The sequence below is a fragment of the Strix aluco genome, chromosome 3 (genome assembly GCF_031877795.1).
Source record: "Strix aluco isolate bStrAlu1 chromosome 3, bStrAlu1.hap1, whole genome shotgun sequence".
NCBI classification, from domain to species: Eukaryota; Metazoa; Chordata; class Aves; order Strigiformes; family Strigidae; genus Strix; species Strix aluco.
In genome coordinates this window covers 74,336,721-74,358,566 of record NC_133933.1, presented here as the reverse complement: position 1 = coordinate 74,358,566, position 21,846 = coordinate 74,336,721, and the positions used below count along the sequence as shown (strand labels likewise).

The window sequence follows — 21,846 nt, the reverse complement described above, 5'->3', positions numbered from 1 at the left end:
ATGTAATTAATACTATTTTTTCACCAGGAACACTAGTCTTGAACCACATTTTATGTACAGGTTGTAAGATATTTTAGTACAAAAAGACCTCACCTTCAAAAGCCTGAAATGTCTATACAAGAATGAAATAAGGATATATGCACATAGCAGAGTACAAGATGACAGAATCAGTCACCAAGACAAGCAATGACTTTGCATTTAGTCAGGTGTTTTCTGTAGACTCTATGCAGAAGCGGAGCTTTATGTAGTACAAGGAGGAATCCAGTGAGCATGAAAAGTGTGAATTCAAGCAGTTGATGTGCTACTGAATGGGAAATTCAGGTAAAATTTTTTTCCTGGGGGAAAAAAAAGAAGCAGTATAGAATAGTTTTCTTGGGAAGTGACTGGAGCAAATAAACATCTGAGAAGGACTTATTTATTTCTGAATAAGGGGTGAGGGACTGAGGACACTGGTGAAAATCCAAGTAAGATTCAACAGAGACCGAGAAAGAGGTGTTTCAATTTGAATTGCCTTTACCAGCTTTGACATGTCTTTGTGTTATTCTCATGGAACATCAACTAATTCTTAGACCATGGGGGGAGGGGAGATAACAGAAACATGCTAACAATGCAGCACTTGAAAACAGGTCTGGTAAGACCAGTGTGGTACTGTGGCAGTGCAGAGTGGAATCTAAATTTAGGGATGCACGTGAGCTACTGGGCATAGTATCATGGGAATGCCTCCAGGGAACTAGAAGAGGAAGGTGCTCTAAGAGTTTCTTCTCTGTGTTGCTCTAGATGCTCCATGTGCTTATGGAAACACTGACTCTGGAAGGAATTGTCAGCTCATCCCATCCCCTCTGAGAAACTGAGGTAAGGAGGGCAGCAAAATACAGCCACTGGTACCTTCTTGTGGAGACACATGTGTATAACAAACACTAAATAGTGGGACTGAATGACAGAAGTTTGGAGATGTTTTGGTTCAGATAAGCCTTCTAAAGTTCAGATACTTATACAAGGCTTATCTGCATTTATCTAAAACCCCGTTGTCAGGAAATCTCAGGAGAAAAGCTCTTGTGAGAGACTTTGGATATTGCCTGGCTTTGTGAAATACTCTTAACAGCTTTTCTTGCCTACTGATTCTGGTCCTGGCGGAAATGAGGAGCAGCAGAGATATGTGTATACTTACTTACATACAAAACAAAACAAAACAAACATTAATTTAACTTTTCCTGAGAAACTATAATTCAGACTGAATGCAATAACTTCATTCCAGGTAAAACTTAATTCCATGTCTCTGCAAGCATCTCTGTACAACTTAAGATGTCACCGGCATAATTTTAAAAGACCATTCAAAAAAACCCCAAGTTGTCATTTAAAAATTCTGTTTACTTATTAATTTTGAAGAGATTATGGTTGTTCTTTCTTTGTTTTATTTGGTGACTGAAATCCTTTCCCTGCTGAACTCAGTGAAAGTTTTGCTGTTGATTTCAGTGGGATCTGGATATCCTTTTAAATATTAAAATAACTCATTATCTTTCAGTTGTTGATGACATTTTTTTCCCCTTTGCATGTTGTTTAGAGTGGAAACTGACAATGACTGGTCAGTTGCACTTTTGATTCTAAACAATTTCACACCCATTCACACAATAAGACCCTTTTAGGGTTACAAGCATTTTGGAGGAATTAAAAAAATTGTAAGGAAATACTTCTGCTTAGTTTAGGATGTCATGGAAACTCATACTTTTAAAATTAAATTTAAATTTCAAGTAAAAGTTGACCTCAGCTGTCTCTTGGAAAAAAATCCCTTTCTGGGGTAAGAGTATCTGTGTTAGTCCAGTTATTTTCTCTATGAGAAATAACTCTGTCTTGTCTCAGCCAAACTACTGAAAAGTCAAGAAAGATCAAATAAACCTAATTAATATTAAAGTTCTTAGAATTGCTTCTTTTCACACACAAACACATATACATGTGTGCACACACACGAACGTACACACACTCACATATTCTCTCTAATTTACAGGTGAGTCCTTAGGCCAAAAATAAGTGCATTTTTTGTAAAGCTATGTTTAAACTGCACCATTTCATTTCAGCAGAGTAATGTAATACAATTTGTTCTCATATTGAGCAAATGAAAGACTGATGGGGCATACAGGTCACTGGAGATATAGTACACCCTGAAGTCCTAGGCAATCTCTCCAGTCTGATTTTGCTTTTTGAAACTACTTCACTGTTTTCAAATCCCAATCTGAAACACTATTTGGCAGCTTTGAAGATTGCTTATGGAGATATTTTTGAGGTCTACAGAAAGTATGTAATAGCAATATAATGCTTGAAATTCCTAGTGCTTTCATGTGACCCACATAAGTGTTCCTCATTTCTTCCTGTAGTGATTATAGGCTCCTTTTTCATGGTTCTGTTGAATTAAGCACCAAAACTGTTCGTTAATAGCATGGGGCCATATGTTGCCCTTACTAAACAACACAGTGGGGAGCAAAGGAGTACAAATACTGGTGTAATGAAGCCAGAGTATGCATGCCAAGGGAAAAAAGAGAGGGCATGCCAAGTTCCATGACAAGACCAGCACTAGAAACTCCATTGGACAATGGTCAATGGCAAATATAATGCAAATGTGATTATGATGAAGAATTAAATTCCCACGGGAACACTGACTTCTTATGGTATGACCTTCCTCAGCAAGAGCCAGACCAACACAGCTAAAGCATCAGGGTTAGCCTTCTCCCTTCTTGTGACTGACATTCCTATTAAGCAACATGAATCAACAGCAGCACCATTTGTGCTACCAGTGCTGGGAAGGGTTTTGATGATGCTTTTTATGGGGCATGCTTTTGAGCAAGAATGTCTGAGGTTTAGGAAAACAGGATGACCAGGCTATGCAGGACCTCTTCTGCAAGGATTTCCCTTTTCTTTTCAAAGAAACATGGTATTTGTGCATTTGAAAGCCCAGAGAATCTTAATCCAAGTAAGTAATTTCCATTTGCAGGTGCAGTATGTGCAAAAGATTACTTCTTTTCTGTAACCATTAAAAAACATTTTAAAAAGTTAAAATAATCCGAGTTATTTGGTTTTGTTTTATGGGTAGATTTTGGTGAACATCTATTTTAAAATGCATAATCTAATATTGTAAATTGAATTTTTATTGAATTATTAATAATAATAATGAGAAAACTTAGTAATATGTCTAATCACAATATGCATATCTTTGTACATAATTTTCCTGCATTCTAGTAAGCTTTTTTCCCAAAGTCTGTTTAATTTTTTCTGTCTTATGCTAGAATAAAAGCAGTACAGAAGAGTCTCATGTCATTAAGCAAATGTCAAGGGCTTTCTGAAACAGTGAAGATTTAGGCTTTTTTCATCATAGCTAAATCACTAGAGTTTACTGCTTAAATGTCTAATCTAAATCATTAAATAACTCACTTTGAAACGTTGTGCATATTATTTCAAAGGTTTTGCTCTCTTCAGTACACACTCATGGAGATCTAGGGCCCATATTTCTCAAAAAACTTGTTTTTATGCTGAATATACAGTACCTTGTTAAAGATACCTAAACTGTTTCTTCTAATAAACTAGAATAAAACCTAGCTCATTGTGTTATGATATTTCTGGCAGAAACATTTTTCTTATTTCTTTTTATTCTCCCCTGGATTAAAATTTATCAGAAAATGGTTTTTCATCCACAAATCATGTCAGTATTATTAAAAATGTTCTAAATTTGGAGAAAACTTCAAAATTATGTATTTTTGAAAGATTTCTGTTGTATCTTGAATTACTGTCTTTCACTAGAAGGATTTTTTTTGGGGTGATTGATTTTATAGTATAAAAGAAAAGAAGTTTTTTGTAGAACAATCTGTGTACAGAAGAGAAGAAGGCCATTGACAGACTGTACAGAGGCAGATTGATTTGTGTAGAGTATACCCTTCTATACATCAAGGGAGCTTTGTTAAAATTGGTACTGGCTTTAGTAATTTAGATACTCTTGGTTATATCCCCTAATGTTATATTCATGAACTGAGGTATAGAATAGAAATTCTTCTTCAGATAGTCAGATAGTGTACATTCCATACAGCAACAAAGATAGATGTAGATTTCTATTTCAATGCCAATTTAGCCTCCGCAGGAGTTTTGGAGGAAGTTAAACATTTCACAGCAACTTACTTTACTGCATTATGCAAAATCTGTAATTAGAGGATTCAAACAGTGATCTAGAGAAAATACTTTTATTTCCTGAGAGATCCACCAAAGACATTACAGAGATTTTAAATTTCTCTTTTAACCTCATTTAATATCACAAATACCAGCAAGATGGCAAAGAACTGCCAGTATGCTTCAGTCAAAGGCAGGGGATATTTCAGAGTCCATCACAATCCATTAACAGATCAGAATGGTTATGCTGGTGACTGGATTTATGCTGGATTTATCCTGTATGATAAATACACTCCCACTTAAAGATGCAAGCACAGATTTCTAGGAAAATATAACCTGGAAAATCACACTCAGATACAATGCTGTTCAAATTTTTTTGTGCTACAATGCTCTTCAAAGTGGTACAAAGCATACTGTCTGTTTGAGATCATATGTAATATGCATTAAGATGCCTTCCACTGAGAGAAGGATTTTGATACAGGCTTCTTAAAAAGGTGCTGTGATCTTGTGAGAAAGAAAATACATGCTATTCTGGAACAATAATATGTAGCCTTACTAGTAACTAACTAAGCCTCTGAACTTAGTTTTGAGATTTCTTGTCTAACTGCAGCATCTTCCTGAGAAATGGCCCTGCCACATCAGAAAGCGTAACATAGGAGGACTATCAGAAAGGAGAGTCATTCTCAGGTGAATGGGGAAATGGAGGAAGCTATGTGAGCTGAGCACAAGATTCACAGAGAATCAGTGTATACTGCAGAGCATTTTTAGAATGTCATTGGATAACAAAATACAAGAAAGCTAGAATTAAAAGAGGTGGAGAAGACTACAGTCAAGGAAGAAGCATATATTAAAGTCAAAGTTCAGACAGCCATGGGGAACAGATCTGTTCAAATTACAGCCAGCAGCAGTCTCCTCCCTAGATGGCAGCATCAGAGCGTCAGCCAAGCTGAGAGCACTGCTTCCAAGTCCTTGTGAAAGCTCCAGAAGAAGATAAGATAAAGAATTTAAAATTAGTTATTTTACTTCATGGTTTGCCAAACAAGGTTTCCAAGCTTGGAACACGAGTAGAAGTTATGTATCAATGTCTTTATCTTCACAAAATCCCTTTCCCTCTTTCTCTTGTTTATTGTTACAGGATCTTTTCTTTTGTTTTGTTATTCTCTTCTGTTGGTGACCTGAGACTTCAAACTCTTCATTGAACTTTGAGTGTAAGATCTTAAGGCAGCAGTGCTTTTTGAAAAGAGCCAAACCATCATGAGACGGGAGAGTAATGAGTACAAAGCATTTTGCTTTCCAAGCAGGATATATCCGAAAAGTTTAATTCACATGCACATATTTCAATGCAATTTATTGCATACTACTAGAATATAGTGTACAAATTGGGATTGTCTTACATAATCGCCCCTTTTCCAAAAGATTTACTGTGGATGTGCAAGGAAGGTGTAAGGAAGAGAAAATGGCAATGACAAGGAGAGAAATGTTGAGATCTAATACATAATAACAATATCCTGTTTTTCTAAGACCTCATGAATTCAACAGAGAATAGTCTCTACTGGGCGTTGGATACTATCCAGGAAAAGCTTTCTGTTTGAAAGCATCAAATCATCTAAAAATGTTAGAGACGTCTGGCACATATACTGCTTCTGTTTTCACTTTATCAAAAATCAAGAATGGTCCAAGATTACCTAAGAAGGCAGTGGCAAAACAGGGCAGTTGAGTAAACATCTCAATCTAGAAAAAGATTAAAACCTTTTCAGCCTTTACCAGCTGCATGGTTTTGTATCTAGTGTCTGAATATCACTGAGTTGGAAAGCCTAGGTTCTAAATAGATTGGTTTCATAAATTTTCTGTGTAACAACCATTCTGATACTCCCTATGGTTTTACCTTTTTTTCAGAGCTGGTTGCTTCTGTCAAAGCCTGGGCCAGTCCTTCCATGTACATTTCTCAATTAACAAATGCTTGTACTTATTCCCTTTTCTGACAACTTATCATGCTATCTTCAACTATTGTTATGATAAGAAGACTCTCTTGTTCCAATCTGTCCCTACACCTGATCAATGGTGTTTAGTGATGTACCAGTCATAAGGTACGTAAGCATTAAGAAGTCACAGACAGATGCCTCTTCAACTATTTCAGAGATTTAAATTTCTCTGCTTACTCCTCTTTTTCTTTTCTGACATTGTGCCAAATATACCCATAAATTACTTATTTTCCCCAGGGCTGAAATAAAGCTTCAGGGTCTAGGGTTCCTAAAGGCACTGCGGCATATTTTCTCATATATGGAAACCACACAATAGCATAATATAACAGCTTTTCACAGCAGCATTTTGCAAGTAATTCTTCCTTCTTCATTTCCTCCAAAACTCTTGCATGAACATTATTGTAGCCTAGTGACTGGCCTTGAGCCTTAAAGGGAATTTAGTTGCATGATACTGAGCAGATAATCTGCCCCCCAATTTGTTTGCCAAATGGATGTCTAATTTACATTCACAATTACCTCAACTGCATGCATAAATGAGCTAATGAAACACACAAATGTGTAACTGGTCATAAATAGTCATTTCCATGTGCAATTGCAGTAATTGCATGCTCCTCATGATTTTGAAAGTCAAGAACTTAATGTTAATTTGATGTTAGTTCATGTTGTCTAACAGTTATATTTAAAGATCAACTTTATCACTCAGCAAATGCAGCCATCTTTTTCTATTATGTCTTTTTTCCATTATGGTTAATTGGTGGATAACAGTGTTTAACATTGCAGGGACTTCTTTTTGCTGATAAGCAGGGTTCAAACATTTCCCTAAAATAAGCAGGACTGCAAATATATTTATATACAATATTGTGTCACAATAACCACAATTTTATACTTCTTTAAACAGTGTGTTTATAAAGAAATATTCATTTGAGATAAAAGAGATTCTGGGAAAAGAGATAATAAGTCACGCAACTTTTTATGCAAACATTCTGATTCACAATAATAACATTACAGATATATCTAATTAATTTAACTCTTTGTTTTAGTCATAGGTCCTGCCAAAACCCAACTCTCATTTTCCATTTCCAAATGCAGGCAAATCTTGTAGCTTTTGTTCCTTATTCTGCTGCCATCCCATCTGTTTTTCCCTTAGATTGCAATTGCTTTCTGGATAACATAGAATTAAGACCTCTGTGAGAGACATTATCAAGTGCCATGGTGTGACTGACTGACTCTGAAGTATTATATGAATACTGCTATATAATCGCATGAAAAGACTCATGTGTTTTGTACTATTAAACCATATGGTGTAGTGACCAAGACTGTATATTGCAGTAGTAGTTTTAAGTCATCGGTCATAGCCCATATTAAAATTAAAATGCATATTTCAACCATTTTGCTGATATGATTAGACTGTAAACAATATAATTCAATTTCGAGGGTTATGTTTTAATCTTCTGATGGTAAGATCTGATTTTGTATTTTTCTTTCAGTGATTTTAACAATAGGGATAGGGTTCATAAATGCAGAGTCAGAAATATTATGTTCATTATTGAAGATAATACAGAAATACTAGTGAATAACAATAGCTGAAAGAATAATCCAAAGTATATTAAGAGGATAATGTTGATTATGTTTAAAGTTACATGACAACTTATGACTGAACACCATCCAAAGCATTTTACAAATTAAACCTTGATCCTGTAATCTATTTCACTCAGGAAAGCATCTGAACTATCTGTGGCACTACTATAAGGAATATTTAGGTCTTGTCATGTGAATATGATTGTGCCATTCATGTCCCAAGCCTAATTGTTTGATCAGTTTTGTAATATAGGTCATATTTATAAACAAAATCCATTAGAACAGAGGGTTAAGTTAATGAGTAGAAGCCAATTAAGAAGGAAAAAAACAAACTTACCTTCAATAGCTGCTGGTTTCTTTCTTGGACTATGTTCTAGAAGAAGAGGAGGTGGTACCATTTCCTTATGTCCTGCACACGAGCATACAGGTTAAGAAGCATAGAAAATGTATTCACTAACAGGCTGAGCAGATTCACTGGGAGGTTGAGCTCCCTTCAGAGTTGTTCATGTTAAAAATATTACACTGTGCATAAAAGCTATTATCTTCCAGACACCATAGGAAGGAAATCTATTTCTCAACAAATAAAGTAATTTATTTTTAAGAGGCACATTTTAAATCAGTGAAGTCCAAGTGACTCAAGTATATGCTGAAATGCTTACAGTTCTATTTTTCTTCATTAGACTAAAAAAACTGAAGAATAATACTGTGATAATAAGGTTACATATTCATGATGCCTCTTCTACAGTAAAAGCTTATTTTCTTCTGTCAAACAAATGATCTTCAGTTGTTCCCTCAAGTCCACTTATTATGAACTTCTTGAAACACCAGAAAAAATTATTATTTTTTCTCATCCTTAAGGATTATTCTTAATTAGCCTGTAACAATCAGGTCACGCATGGTAAACACTGACAAGGTTCTGATTCCAGTTGCTGACTGAAACACCTCTACTCTCTCAGAGTGTTAACTATATTCTCTCATAGTATTGAACTGGGACTTTCTGTCCTGTTTTAGCCTATGTGCAAATACCATGCTTTATCCAAAATATTTTTCACTTCATTTCCCCAAAGATTCACAAACAGATCTATTGCATCATATTACTAATGTTTCTTTTCTGGTTTATAACACCTGTTTGCATTCTCCTGAATTCCTTTTCATTTATTTCTCTGATGTTTGTGCTCACTAGCTATCATGTCACTGTCATTTGGAAAGCACAACTTGTTGTGACCTGGGAAATAAAATTAAGTAGTTAAATATAATATCAATTCAGTCACATGCACCAGCATACGTTCACTGCACCAGAGTCCACATGCAATCAGGCTGTTAAATCTCAGCTCCACCTCCACATCAGAAAATCAAAGCCATGCCTCATGCTTGGTGATAGACTCAGAAGAGAAATTAAGATCTTAATGAGCCTTGGAAACTGCAGTATCATACTTACCCCTCTCATTTTACAAAGGTGTGTATACTCATGGGGAATGCATGAGAAAAACATCATCTTGAAGACAGCAGTGGGATTCGAGTAACATGGTCTTAATGTTATTGCATCTCATCAGCATATGTACGATTGCAGGCAAATAATTTGCAAACATATACTTTAGTTCATCCAGTAATTTGTATAAAATATCACGCACGGAGTTGCTCAAACTTGACCCACATACCAGAGCCACTGACAAAATGTCAACACATTGAAAAAATCAATGCATTGAAGGCGTTGTGCAACAAATGGTAAAAATTTAGGTTTTATGTGTATTTCTTGTCTTGGCAATAATCACAAGTGGATATTTACCAATCTCATCACAGAATGACTCTAGTCTTAAAATGAACGGTAGGCAAACTTCAGGAATCCAGATGTCTAGCTGTGATTTTTCTAAACACTTTGTGTCTTTAAAAAAATCATCCTGAAATTGCAGACTGAGCTAATGAGATGCTGAACACCATTTGTTGCCAACCAGAATAGAAAAGTTATATCCATAACTTCTGTCAACATACAGGAACTTCATTAATTGAATTCCTAGTTCAGAATGAAACCAAAACCAGTATAAAAATGAATAGAGGAAGGGTAAATAATCTTATTCTTCCTGCTAGTTTTGATAAAGTTTTTGCCTAAACTAGATTATGTATCTCTAGAAGGAAAAAGTGGTAAATTTTATAACTTGGACTAATTGCTTTGTGTGAAAGATGATAAAGGGCAGTGGCTCAGAATGTTGAGTAGATCAGTAATGAAGAAGGAGAGTCAATAATTTGGACTGCAGTGTGGTATCTACTGTGTGGAGCGATGATCTAACACCTCTAGGTCAAAGTATAGGCTGGCCCCATTATCTTCATGTTCTTTGCTGTAGCAGCAGTTTTCTAATGATTTCACCAGTGTTAGTATAATGCCAGTGCGATACCACTTATTGCTAATGACTTGTCAAGTTCTATTTTATATTTTTACAAGTTTTAAGCAAATCATTTATTTCATGCAAATCAACCACATGATCCAATATGAGAGTGTTTTAAGCACCAAAAGCTTAAGCTTCACAGATCAAAAACTTTCCCTTAGGCCAGCATGTTTGTTCTGAGCAGGTTCCCATCCACTCTGATAAAAAGCTTCTTTAAAGTTTCCATGTGTTATTAAATTCTCTCTATTCACTTTGATGGGAATGCAAAGGACAGTAGCTGAATAAATATTTTATCCATTCTTTTGATGAAATATGTTAAAGGGGATATCCTAAGTCAAATTTCTTTTCTCTTCCTTTTTCTCTCCTATGTAAGTTATAAAGCACAAGTGGTTTTCTGCAGTACAGAGAACTCATAAATAGAAATGAGGAACTGACCTCAGCAGATCAGACCATTAGGATTAATGGTGTCTACTATCTTGACTCCTGCAGTAGCCAGTTGGACACGTATCCATGATGTAAATGAGAGGAAGGCAGGATGTTTTTAATGATCCCAGTGGACAATCAGATTAGTCCATGAATCATGAGAAATCATTATCCAGATTACCACTACTATTATTTGACATCATCTCACTATTTTAAAAATACAGCCATAAAGGGCACTGAAATTTAATGTCTGCATATTTATTTGTTTCTCATTTCAAATGTAGACTTTATTTTTCTACTATGATATAAGCTGAATTCATTTGACTTGATTTTTTTTTGTTTATTTGGTTGGGGTTTTTTGTTTTTTTATTAGGGTTTGATTGCTCCAAAAGATGTGATTGCAAACACAAAAATGTGCATACATTTCTCTGCCTAATCTGTCCATGCAGTTGTGCTACAGCTACCTCCTTCATATATGACATTGTAAACAGCTATTTGACAACAAAATACAGACAATAGAAACCAAATTAGTGAAATGATTCGACTTTAAGCTCATGGGAATGTGCTCACCAAGAGAAAAAGTGTCAAGACGTGAGTAGCTTCCTCCACTGCCTGAAATTGTGCTGCAAACATGAGTAGAAGGTTTAAGACACTAGATGGTAACATGAATACTTCACTGAAAATAAGCTACAGTCCTCAAGCTCTGTGAAACTTCTGTTATCAGTGTTTATTAAATCACTTATGTCATGAAGAAATTCATTCTGACTTGGTTTATGAATATTTTAGGTTTTATATTACATGATAAGTAATACAAGACAAACTTTAATTACCTTACTTTTCTCAATCTAGGAAGTGCCTTTCTACATGTGTCAAAAATGTCATGTCCGAGCATTGAGGATAAATTGATTTCTTGTGATAACAGCAAATCATGTGGGTGTTCTTTCTTCCCTGTCTGCCCAGTTCAATTTGTCTGCATTGACCTTAAGTGACATAGAAAAAGTTTCTATATTTATCTTTCTAAATCAAAAGATCATGGAATAAAAGAAAATACTTCTAAAATTATTCTAAAATTATTACTATTATTATTATTATTATTAAACAACTAAAAGCATTGTAGAAGGCTGTATATTCCAACTGGATATGGGGAGGAAAAATGCCACCACAGGAAGCAGTATGTGGAAACACTGTGCCTATGACTGTGCACTTCTTATATCCACATAGCAGTTATCTTATGGGAATCCTACAACCCAACAGCACCAACACTTTGTTTCAAAAGTGTGTCCCAAACAACACAACAAAATGTCTTCAGATAAATTTCATTCTGCCCAGATGTGACATCTTTTCCTTATGATAGTAGTGATAATTGAAATAGAGTAAGTGTTCTCTTTCCAGAGTCATTTCTTATGAAAAGTAAATTCAAATCAAATGTTTCATGAAGCTTGGAACAAGACATGGATCAGAAGAATGAGGTAAGACTGCCAAATATGTTTTTAGAGGACTGAAATCTTCATGGGAGTCCCACCATTCTGTCCAGGCTTCCAGTTTCGATGTGTAAGTTGCTTGAAGTTAAAGATGAGCCTCTCCCTTGTTATCAGTCATTACTCTTCAGAAATTAGACTGTCACTGTTGTGAGGGATTCTCCACTTAGTACATGTGCATGAAATACTATGAGCAAACTCTTTTTCATTAAAAAGGAATAGCTGAGGATCAAGATGTAAGATTATGTAACTGTTTTGAACAACGCAAATGCTCATTTTGGGGAAGGAATGAACTGAAATACAGGTGCCCAAACAGGCAGTCTTTCTAAGGAACACATCATTACACGATGGTTTTATGTACACAGTAAATTAAATGGTGCCTGGAACATTACTGGAATCTGGAATTTAGATATACGCATCCTGCAGCATTTTTTTTAACAGCCTCTGACAGTTTTGATCTATACCAAGTAACAATGTCTCAAACAATTCACTGACTCTGTTCAGAAGTTAACAAGGGCCAGGTACCACTCCCAATATCAACCAGGATGCAGCTGGCCCATTTTGACCTTGAGGAAGTGTAATGGATGAGGATCACTAACAGAAGGAATCACATTCAGAGAACAGTTGAGTTGAGTTTGATATATTAATTGAGATGTAGCCCACAAGTCTTAAAAGTGATAACAAAATTATGTCAAATGGAATAAAATAGTTTAAACAGAGTCTTCATGACTTATTTGACCTAATGACCTAATGACTCAAACCTGATCTCTGTCTATGACAAAATGACCCAACTATGGATGAGGGAAAAGCTGTGGATATTGTCTACCTGGAGTTTTGAAAAGCATTCGACACAGTTCCCCATAGAATTCTCATAGAAAAACTGGCTGCCCATGGCCTGGATGAGCCAACGGTCTGCTGGGTCAAGCACTGGCTGGATGGACGGTCCTAGAGAGTGGTGATCAATGGAGTTAAATCCAGCTGGTGGCCGGTTACAAGTGGTGTTCCTCAGGGCTCGGTGTTGGGTCCATTTCTGTTTAACATCTTTATTGATGATCTTGATAAGGACATAGAGTGTATCATGAGTAAATTCGCAGATGACACCAAGTTAAGTGGGAGTGTCGATCTGCATGAAGATAGGGAGGCACTACAGAGAGACTTGGATAGATTGGATCGGTGGGCCAACATTAATGGGATGACCTTCTACAAGGCCAAGTGCCAGGTCCTGCACTTGGGCCACAACAACCCCACACATCGTTACAGGCTTGGGGAGGTGTGGCTGAAGAGGTGTGAGAAAGAAAAGGATCTGGGGGTTCTAACTGACAAACAACTGAACATGAGCCGGCAGAGTGCCTGCGTGAAAGAAAGCCAATGGCATCCTGGCTGTATTAGAAATAGTGTGACCAGCAGAAGTAGGGAGGTGATAGTGCCCCTGTACTCTGCACTGGTGAGGCCACACCTGGAGTATTGTGTCCGGTTTTGGGCACCTCAATACAAGAGAGATATTGAGGTACTGGAACGAGTGCAGAGGAGGGCAACGAAGCCGGTGAAGGGCCTGGAGAATAAATCCTATGAGGAGCAATTGAAGGAGCTGGGACTGTTTAGTTTGAGGAGGAGAAGGCTAAGGGGAGACCTCATCACTTTCTACAGCTACCTGAAAGGACATTGTAGAGAGGTTGGTGCTGGTCTCTTCTCACAGGTAATTAGTGATAGAACAAGAGGCAATGGCTTTAAACTGCAACAGAGGAGGTTCAGACTGGACATTAGGAAAAAATTTTTCACAGAAAGAGTGGTCAGACAGTGGAATAGGCTGCCCAGGGAGGTGGTGGAGTCACCATCCCTGGGTGTGTTTAAGGGTCGTTTAGATGAGATGTTGGGGGATATGGTGTAGGGGAGAACTTTGTAGAGTAAGGCTGATGGTTGGACTCGATGATCCCAAGGGTCTTTTCCAACCTGAATGATTCTGTGATTCTGTGATTCTCTTTGGAACTCAATTTTTAACAATGGCAAATGCAATTAATGGATGATAAAATGAGGCTTTTAAGGAGGTCTACCCTAGTAGTCAAAATATATTTCAGTGTTTCAATTACACTCAGGATCTGGCCCTTTATTAAATGCATAATTGTCCAACATACAGTGAAACTCTCACTTTGCATGAGGTTGATATTACTTAAGGAAAAATGTTGCCACAGTATGTGCAGGGATTACCAGTAACAATACAATCCTTTAAATGTTCATATTCTGTTACACTGGCTATTAGCCAGTTACTATTATGATGCATAAGAAAAGGAGAGATTACATGGATAATGCCCGATCTATCTATATGTTCTACTTGCGTTTAAAATAGATTAAAATAATCACAGATAAAAATGGTGCTCTGCATAGTGTCTAATTTAAGTGTAAAGCCTGTTATTGAGAGATACTCCTCTGTCAACACACAGACAACAAAATCAAGCCTATTATAAATAACCTAACAGCCTTGGGAGGCCATCCATTGATTAAGCTAAAAGCAAGGACCAAGTAGGTTAACAGTGAAGGTGTAGGAAGGATGGATGCTGGCTGATAATCTAAACGTTCTTTTGAATGGAGTAGGGGAAAGGATTAAATTTCCCTTCTAAGGCACCAAGCAAAAAGTAGCAACAACTTGATAGTCTTCTATTTTTAATACATAGAGATTTGAGTTAATCCTTTCTTTTTGATGATGCATTCTTATATTTATATACATTTATACCTATATAAAATATACCATATGTCTGTGCATGCACAAGCATGTGTGTACATATGCATGCACATATATACACAAATACATATAGATATTTTTTATTGTTGTGCTTTTTCTAGCCCTACTTGATTTCGTAACTGAACAGGTGTGAGATTCCATTGGCGCAGATTCCTGGAGGTTGTGTGAACATCAGTTAGTTGGTACATTTTCACTCAGCCACCAAACACAATTAAAGTCACAGCTGGGAATTTGTTTGATATTTTTCTCTTCCTGTGGGTTTGTAAACACAATGCAAGTGTGCATAACAAGTGTATAAATTAGGCAGGAAAGAGAAGCATGGGTAGACCTATGAGTAGGGTTTTTTTTACTATTTTAACCTATAGCTGCTGCTATTGTTCTCAACCAGAAATGTATGCAACGCATCTTAGTTGCACAACAGATCTGTGCAGTTAAATCCATTTACAACAATATATCTGTTGAGAATTCTTTTGCAGAGATTTTTACCACATTGAGGTTCTAAAATTCCTCTTTAGCTCAATCCATATCATGTGAAAGCTGTTCCAACTTGTGTTCAGAAGATGGAAGTCATTAAGGAGTTAAAAGTTAAGTTTTAACAGTTTACATTAAGTAAGAAGTCACACAGCCTTTCCTGACATTAAAAGAAAATTGAATAGGAAAAACTGAAAATGGAATTGAATTGTCTCCACTTCCTCCCATTATTTATCATGTGCATTTAGCAGGTAAAAATAATCCTGCACGTTATGTTTAGAAATAGTGAAAGACTAATCTCAAAGAACTAAGTCCTAGGACAGTGAAAATGATGGGTTATTGTGTGGAAATGATGGGTTATTATAGTTATTGCTACATACTGGAGTGAGAAAGGACTGTAAAAGCAGATAATAAAATGAAAAGACATATTCACCCTTCCTCTCTCTCCCCAAATAACCTTTAATAAATTGGTATCATATACAGTGATCCCTAGTATAATTAACATGAATGTCAGGAGTTGGAATAGATGTATACTTTTCACAATATGAAGTATCCACAGGAAAATAATTAAAACAGAGAAAAGAAAACACTGCAATTAAACACTTGCTGCTAACAATTAAACAGAATGGAGGGGACTGATAAGCTGTTATGATGAAAGGTAATAGACACTGACTATGCCATGGGATCACTGCTCAGTAATCTATGAGTTATTTGTATTTGGTTTATCTGTACATAGCATCATTTCAACCGTCATTAGTCCAACTACATCTCAGAAACATTCAGTGCTAAAGTCAGAAAAGTTATCTAGACATGACTTCAAGAATGTTAAAACTTTATGTTGTCTTCAAGAAAGAGTACATATGCCAGGTCTTGCTAAACAGAAACAATTTTGTTAAAAATTGATAAAATCAAATTACAGATACTATAATCTTTCACAATTAAAGGTATTTGTACATAATTAATATGTTTAATATAGAAATCCCTGGAAGTGCAACTGAATCCAAATAGCTGTGATGACAAGCCAATAAGTTTTTCACTTCTCTGAATCTTTTTGCCAGAATGAGAGAAACAAGAAGCTGATGATTATGTTACCTGTCTTGTCTATACTTGACAATCACCTAAGAGAGGGAATCTATAACCATTTTTCTGAAGTTAGAATTTCAGTAATGCAGTTTGAAGTTACAGGGAAAAGAACTGAGAGATTCTATTAGATCAAATATCATGAGTAGTGCCTGAAAGTGCAGAGGTGTTGGCTACTAACTTGTGTTTCTCACTCCCACTGAAATCAATGAGAGCTAAGTATTAGGTAGGCGTTAAGTATCTAATACCATTGAAGGTTAGGCTCTGTGTAATTAAGAAACTCAGTGAGCTTTCTGTTTCTTCTAAAAATGCCATGGCTGTAATATTTTTGGGAATTACAAGATTGTGACATAGTGATAGCAAAAATATAAATATTGACATTTGAGGCTAAAATTTAGACCCTTTAAAACATATGGTGATGTTAGGTTTGATGCAATACTCCTCAGCAGCTGTGGTTTCTATAGCAAGACAGAATACATGGCCTGAACTGTTTCAGGCTGAAGCAGTTTAAACTAAAGCTGCTGGTTTTGTGTAAAGGGTAGGAAGAATTATGAGAAATACTGTAACAAAAAAAATATAATAATGGAGATAATAATTACTTTAAACCAATCACATTTTGGTAACTTCTGATTCTTCTTCCCTTTCCTTTTCCCAGGAAAGATTTCTTTCTTATAAAGAGATTATTTTTAGGACAGAGTCCTGGGATTCGCTATCATGAATTCCAACACTTGTGCTCAAGTCCTACTGTATATTTTTTGGGAAACTGACTTAACGTACCATGCCTTTCTATTCCACCTATGAACAGATATAACAGGAATTTTCTTAAAAAACCATAAATTGAATGTTGTAAGCATGCTGCAACTAAAAATTCCAAAGCTTAAATTCTGGGAAAGTGGAAGCTGTAAAGACTGGAACTTTGTTCTGATGCTGAAATTATTTAGGCTTCTTTTGTTTGGCACACTTGGTCAGGGAACAGCCTCCATATTAATTCAGGAAAATATTTCCCTCTGTATTTCTTCCTTTTCCCCTTCTCTCACTCCCAAAATGCTATCTCCATGCTAGTACTGTTATTCATACTTTTCAGAGTGGCACTTCTGGTTTCTGGTCTGAGTCAACAGCTGCTCCTGATAATACCATTTGAAAGCTTACAGAAAATTTGGCATTTCAAGTCTTCATTTGAGCAAAATCCTTGCTTGCACTTTTTTTTTGTATACTTCTTGAATGTATGTAGCTCTTTCTCAACAGACATTTAAGAGTTAAGTTTTAGACAGTTACATCTAGTTAGGTCACCTGAGTGCTAAAGTCAGAAAAGTTATCTAGACATTACTTCAAGAATGTTAAAACTTTATGTTGTCTTCAAGAAAGAGTCCACTATTTATAGTCAATGGAAAGAAATTGGTACCTTCGAAGTGTGATTAATCTTTTCTATCTTAGGCATCTTTTTTAGGATGAAATTGTCCTCTGGAAGTCTCCATTTTATACCATTTGCTGTAAAGACAGCTAAAGGTTAAAGTTTGCCAATTAACTTCTGGGTATCTAAGTGAGGTACAATGAATTGCAAACATCTCATTTTGCTGTTCTACATAAAGATGACACTACATGCCACCAAAATATTCCAGGACTAAAATCAAGAACTGTGCATGGTTTTTCACACTGTAGCTGCTGCCTAGTAACACAGTGCTCCCCAAATCCCCAGCAATTATACAAATGAATATCACATATAGAGAAAGGATTTTGTTGTCAAGCTTAACTAAAAAAAAGATAAAAGCATTGTTTAGGTTTAATGTGTGGGCATCGAATGCTTTTTGAACTCTATGTGCTGTTTATGTTGTCAGATAATACTGACTCTATTGAAGGACAAAGTGAATCAAGAGGAAGGTAAGTGAAGTACCAGAGGGAAGAATAACATTTCTTGATGAAGAGGAAATAAATTAGTCTTGACTCATTCTATGTATATGTCAGTAAATTGCATGTCTTTTTTGACAAAGCAGATACATGCAGAAAAAAAGTGGATGGCAAAAGAAAGAAGCACCTGAACAGAGAATGGTGAAAGGAATGGACTTGCCACAGGTAACTGTCAGTGCCTGCAAACTAGATGCAGAAGAAAGTAGACGTGAGCAAGGCAGGGAGAGCACATGATGCTTAGGCCACAGATGAACGCTATTCTGTCCTCTGCATTGCATGTTCTCATAGCAGAAGAGGTGAGGAAATACCACTAAGCTGAAAATGCCTCATGATGGAATGTATCTTGTCAAAGCATTTGTAGGTCCTGTCTACGCTCTTCTTATCTGTGCAGTATGGCGACTGGGCACTGTTTCTGTTGTTAAAACTGAGCTTCGTCATTTTCCAGAAAAGACAACAGAGAATCTATGCTTGGATGAGGAGAGTAACTTCTCTCAGTCCCACGATGTAGCTATAGGTTTTGCCTTGCTAATGAAAAATTCAGAAGAAAACTGGAAGCCCTTCAGTATACATTTTTCCTTCTTCATGATGTTTCAATGTATTCAGCATCAGGAGGTGTTTAAAGGCACATTTGCATAGATCTCAGCTATTTTCCTTTCTATCAAAGTTGAGAGAAACTCATTGTATGGTGGTTGACTTCCCCAAGACATTTTCAGGAGTATATTCTAAAGGTAATCTATTCATTAGCTCACTTATAATTTTGCATATATATATATTTTAGAGATATATAACCTGGGTTTACACAACTAAGTGAAGGAGAAGACTGTGAGTTGTCATATCTCATCAAAGACAGATGTTTGCTTGCAAATCGTGCAAAGTTCCTAGTTTCCTGAAATGGTTGGTATTTTTAGCTTGTCCCACTTTTAGCTAGTTTAGGAATACTTAGAACATTTGAAAAGGAAGGACTGAAGGAGACAAATTTTAAATGGTCAACACAAAATATCTTTCTATGTATTGGAAATGGCTGAAACATTTTGCCTTAACTAATAATCTTTACTGGAAGAATAATCTGTCATGGCAAGTTTTGAACCCTACCATCTGAACATTGGTGGAGCTAGATGTAGCTGACTTCTGTGACAGTCTTTTCTACCAACATACCTTATAATGCAATTTCAGCTCTATCAACAGTTGTATTCCATCCCTTTAAATAACTAATCCTATGTGTGTTCCAAATAGAAATACTCTCAGCAAAATCTGCAATATACATAATCATTGTGTGAGTTCTTTGCAATATACTGATTTTTAAAAGCTAATAAATCTAGGCTTGAAGAGGAGGCTCTTTCTTTTAGGAATTGTGTTCTTCCCCATACTTGAAGCTATCCAAGCTCTATGAAAGAAACATATGCTCTTATAAGCTGACATTTGGAACTTATGGTTTTTAGGTTTCTGAGTTGTTTCCTTGCCAACTATGCCTCAAAAATATGGATAAAAATACTTTTGGCTTAAATAATGTTCTGCAAATATTTTTCATATTGAATTCACTTCTGACAATGATATTGAGCACTGAAGAAGGGTTATGTAGCTCTATAATGCTTCCATTTTTTAACCTACTTGAAATACCATCAGTATTTTTTGTAATAATTCTAACTGGAAATCAATGATGACAATGAATCATTAAATGTGATAACTATTTTACAAGGTCACTGCTTAAACTTATTTTTACCTTTTTAATATGAAACTCAGTTAGTTTATTATTAGCTCATTTGTTTTGGCATTTAACTTTTGCCTTTACTTTCTAAATAGCTTCTCAAAACTGAAGTGGTTGAGTTTTTTGATGATCCTCCACAACACAACTATATTTTTTCAGATATTGTTCATGAATGTTTTGAAATGACCCTTGGTTTTGAAACTTGATTACTGAACTATATGAAATAGTTATAATATGAAATAATAGTAAACTATAATATGATGATGAGAATACTTTTTTTAATCTAGTCTCTGTGCCTTCACAGGTTAGATTGGTTTATTTCCATTAAAATCAAGGATTTAGACTTATTTACGCCAGCAAAGGGTTTGACTTTCTTTTGTATCACATAAATCTGACTCCTCAGAATGGCCTGCAGTAAACTATCAAAGAAAGAGATCCATTCCTCTCTACAGAAGCAGAATACCATGCATTCCCTGGGTAGCTCCTTCTGAGCGAGTGAAAGTCGTTTGAAATTTTTTTGGCGAAGTTACAATAAAGTGCCATAAGAGTGTTGACAGATGCAGCTTTGTGTGCCAGCATCTGGCTCTGATTCACAGTGGGATGATATAAACAGGGAATAATGGATAGTTGTTTTGCTTCTGTGGGATGGTGTCAGGATTGTGTGCTGATAACGTCCCCATTAAGAGATCAATGTCCTTTCAGAGTTTGACCAAATAGACACAGCTTTTGGGGTGAGAGGGGAGTCATGGACAAGAACCTCATTAAAATTACTTCAGTGGATGTCTTCTCATAGTTTTACATAACTGAATAGAAACGTAAAGAAGCAATATTTAGACTCCAAATGACAGCTAAAACTATTGCAAGAATTGCACATTAATAAATTAGTTTAAAAATTTTCAATAATTAAAACTTAATTTTCAGTTTCTCATACATATATTTAAAATTGCTCTTCATTACTTCTTTCCTTTCAGACTGAAAAGTATTCAGAATTCTCCCAGGAGATTACTAGAGGAACAAAAGCTTCTGTCATTCAATCGTCTCCATTTATGTCATCAACAGAAAAAAATGTGTCGACAAGTGTTTCATCATATGAACAACTTTTTTATAAACTGATGGACAGTTAACTGTCAACTCTGAAGATTAATCCATATGAGTCTCTGGAAATTTTTGGGTACAGTACTACCATCAGAGGGAGAAAACATGTTAGTTCTTTGGTACCTTTTCTGTTTAAAAAGTAAAACTGGAAAAGTTTCACAGCTCCCAAACTCTCCCTTTAGCATTTCACTAAAACAAATTTCTGGTTTCCTTGTTTTGTACTGTAGGGGAGAGGGCTATTAAGTAGATAGCATCAGAAAGCATCTCTCCACAGAAAAAAAATAATATTCTATAGTTTTTGCTCTCAAATGTGAAAGCCTATAACTCAGTCCCCAGTTTTTCATGCTGAATTTCTCCAAACAAGAAACAAATAACATGTTACTTTCTTATTTATTATGACTGATTTTTTTATTGCATTGTATCAAATTTATCCTCAGAGAAACTACACTGGTATCAAAGTTGTCCCCCTGTAAATATAATGTTCTAACGTGAAAAGTTACATCCTGTCATTGATATATCCACAACACATCCTAGTCTTTAATCAAGTAGGAGTGACACTTCAAAATAGTTCAAGACCCCAAAGCGTTTTCTTATCTGAACAGCAGAGGGCAAGTATTTAACTCCAGAGTTACAGCCCACCCACAGCAAATATAGGCATTTTTACTTTCAAAATAAGGCACTTAATGCTCTCTTTTTTTTTGGTTTTTTTTTTTTTTTTTTTTGTATCATACTGACAATGTCTTGGAATTCTCTTGACACATTGTGTAATAACAATGATCCTTATTCTTTGACTGAATACCTCCTGACAATATAAGAGAAGAGACAAGCCTTGGAAGACCGTTGTAGACATGAAGGACATTCAGTC

The 21,846-nt window shown here is 35.8% G+C and overlaps 1 protein-coding gene and 1 long non-coding RNA gene across 8 annotated transcripts in view; one reads left to right on the top strand and one right to left on the bottom strand.

Moving 5' to 3' along the window:
- The window catches only part of TRDN (triadin), a 244,571-nt gene that overhangs the window by 124,469 nt on the left and 98,256 nt on the right, over nt 1–21,846 (bottom strand). For all 6 annotated transcript variants that reach the window (XM_074819208.1, XM_074819204.1, XM_074819207.1 and 3 more), the window contains one exon: nt 8,044–8,115. In XM_074819208.1, the coding sequence (XP_074675309.1) occupies nt 8,044–8,115 (72 nt within the window). The remainder of the gene's footprint in view (nt 1–8,043; nt 8,116–21,846) is intronic.
- LOC141921126 (uncharacterized) lies at nt 712–21,476 on the top strand. Of its 2 annotated transcripts, none has more exons than XR_012622559.1 (3): nt 712–852; nt 18,265–18,346; nt 20,858–21,476. It is a non-coding gene; the product is annotated as an uncharacterized LOC141921126 (long non-coding RNA). The 2 variants fall into 2 exon arrangements; XR_012622558.1 differs by having other exon boundaries at nt 723–852; nt 18,268–18,346.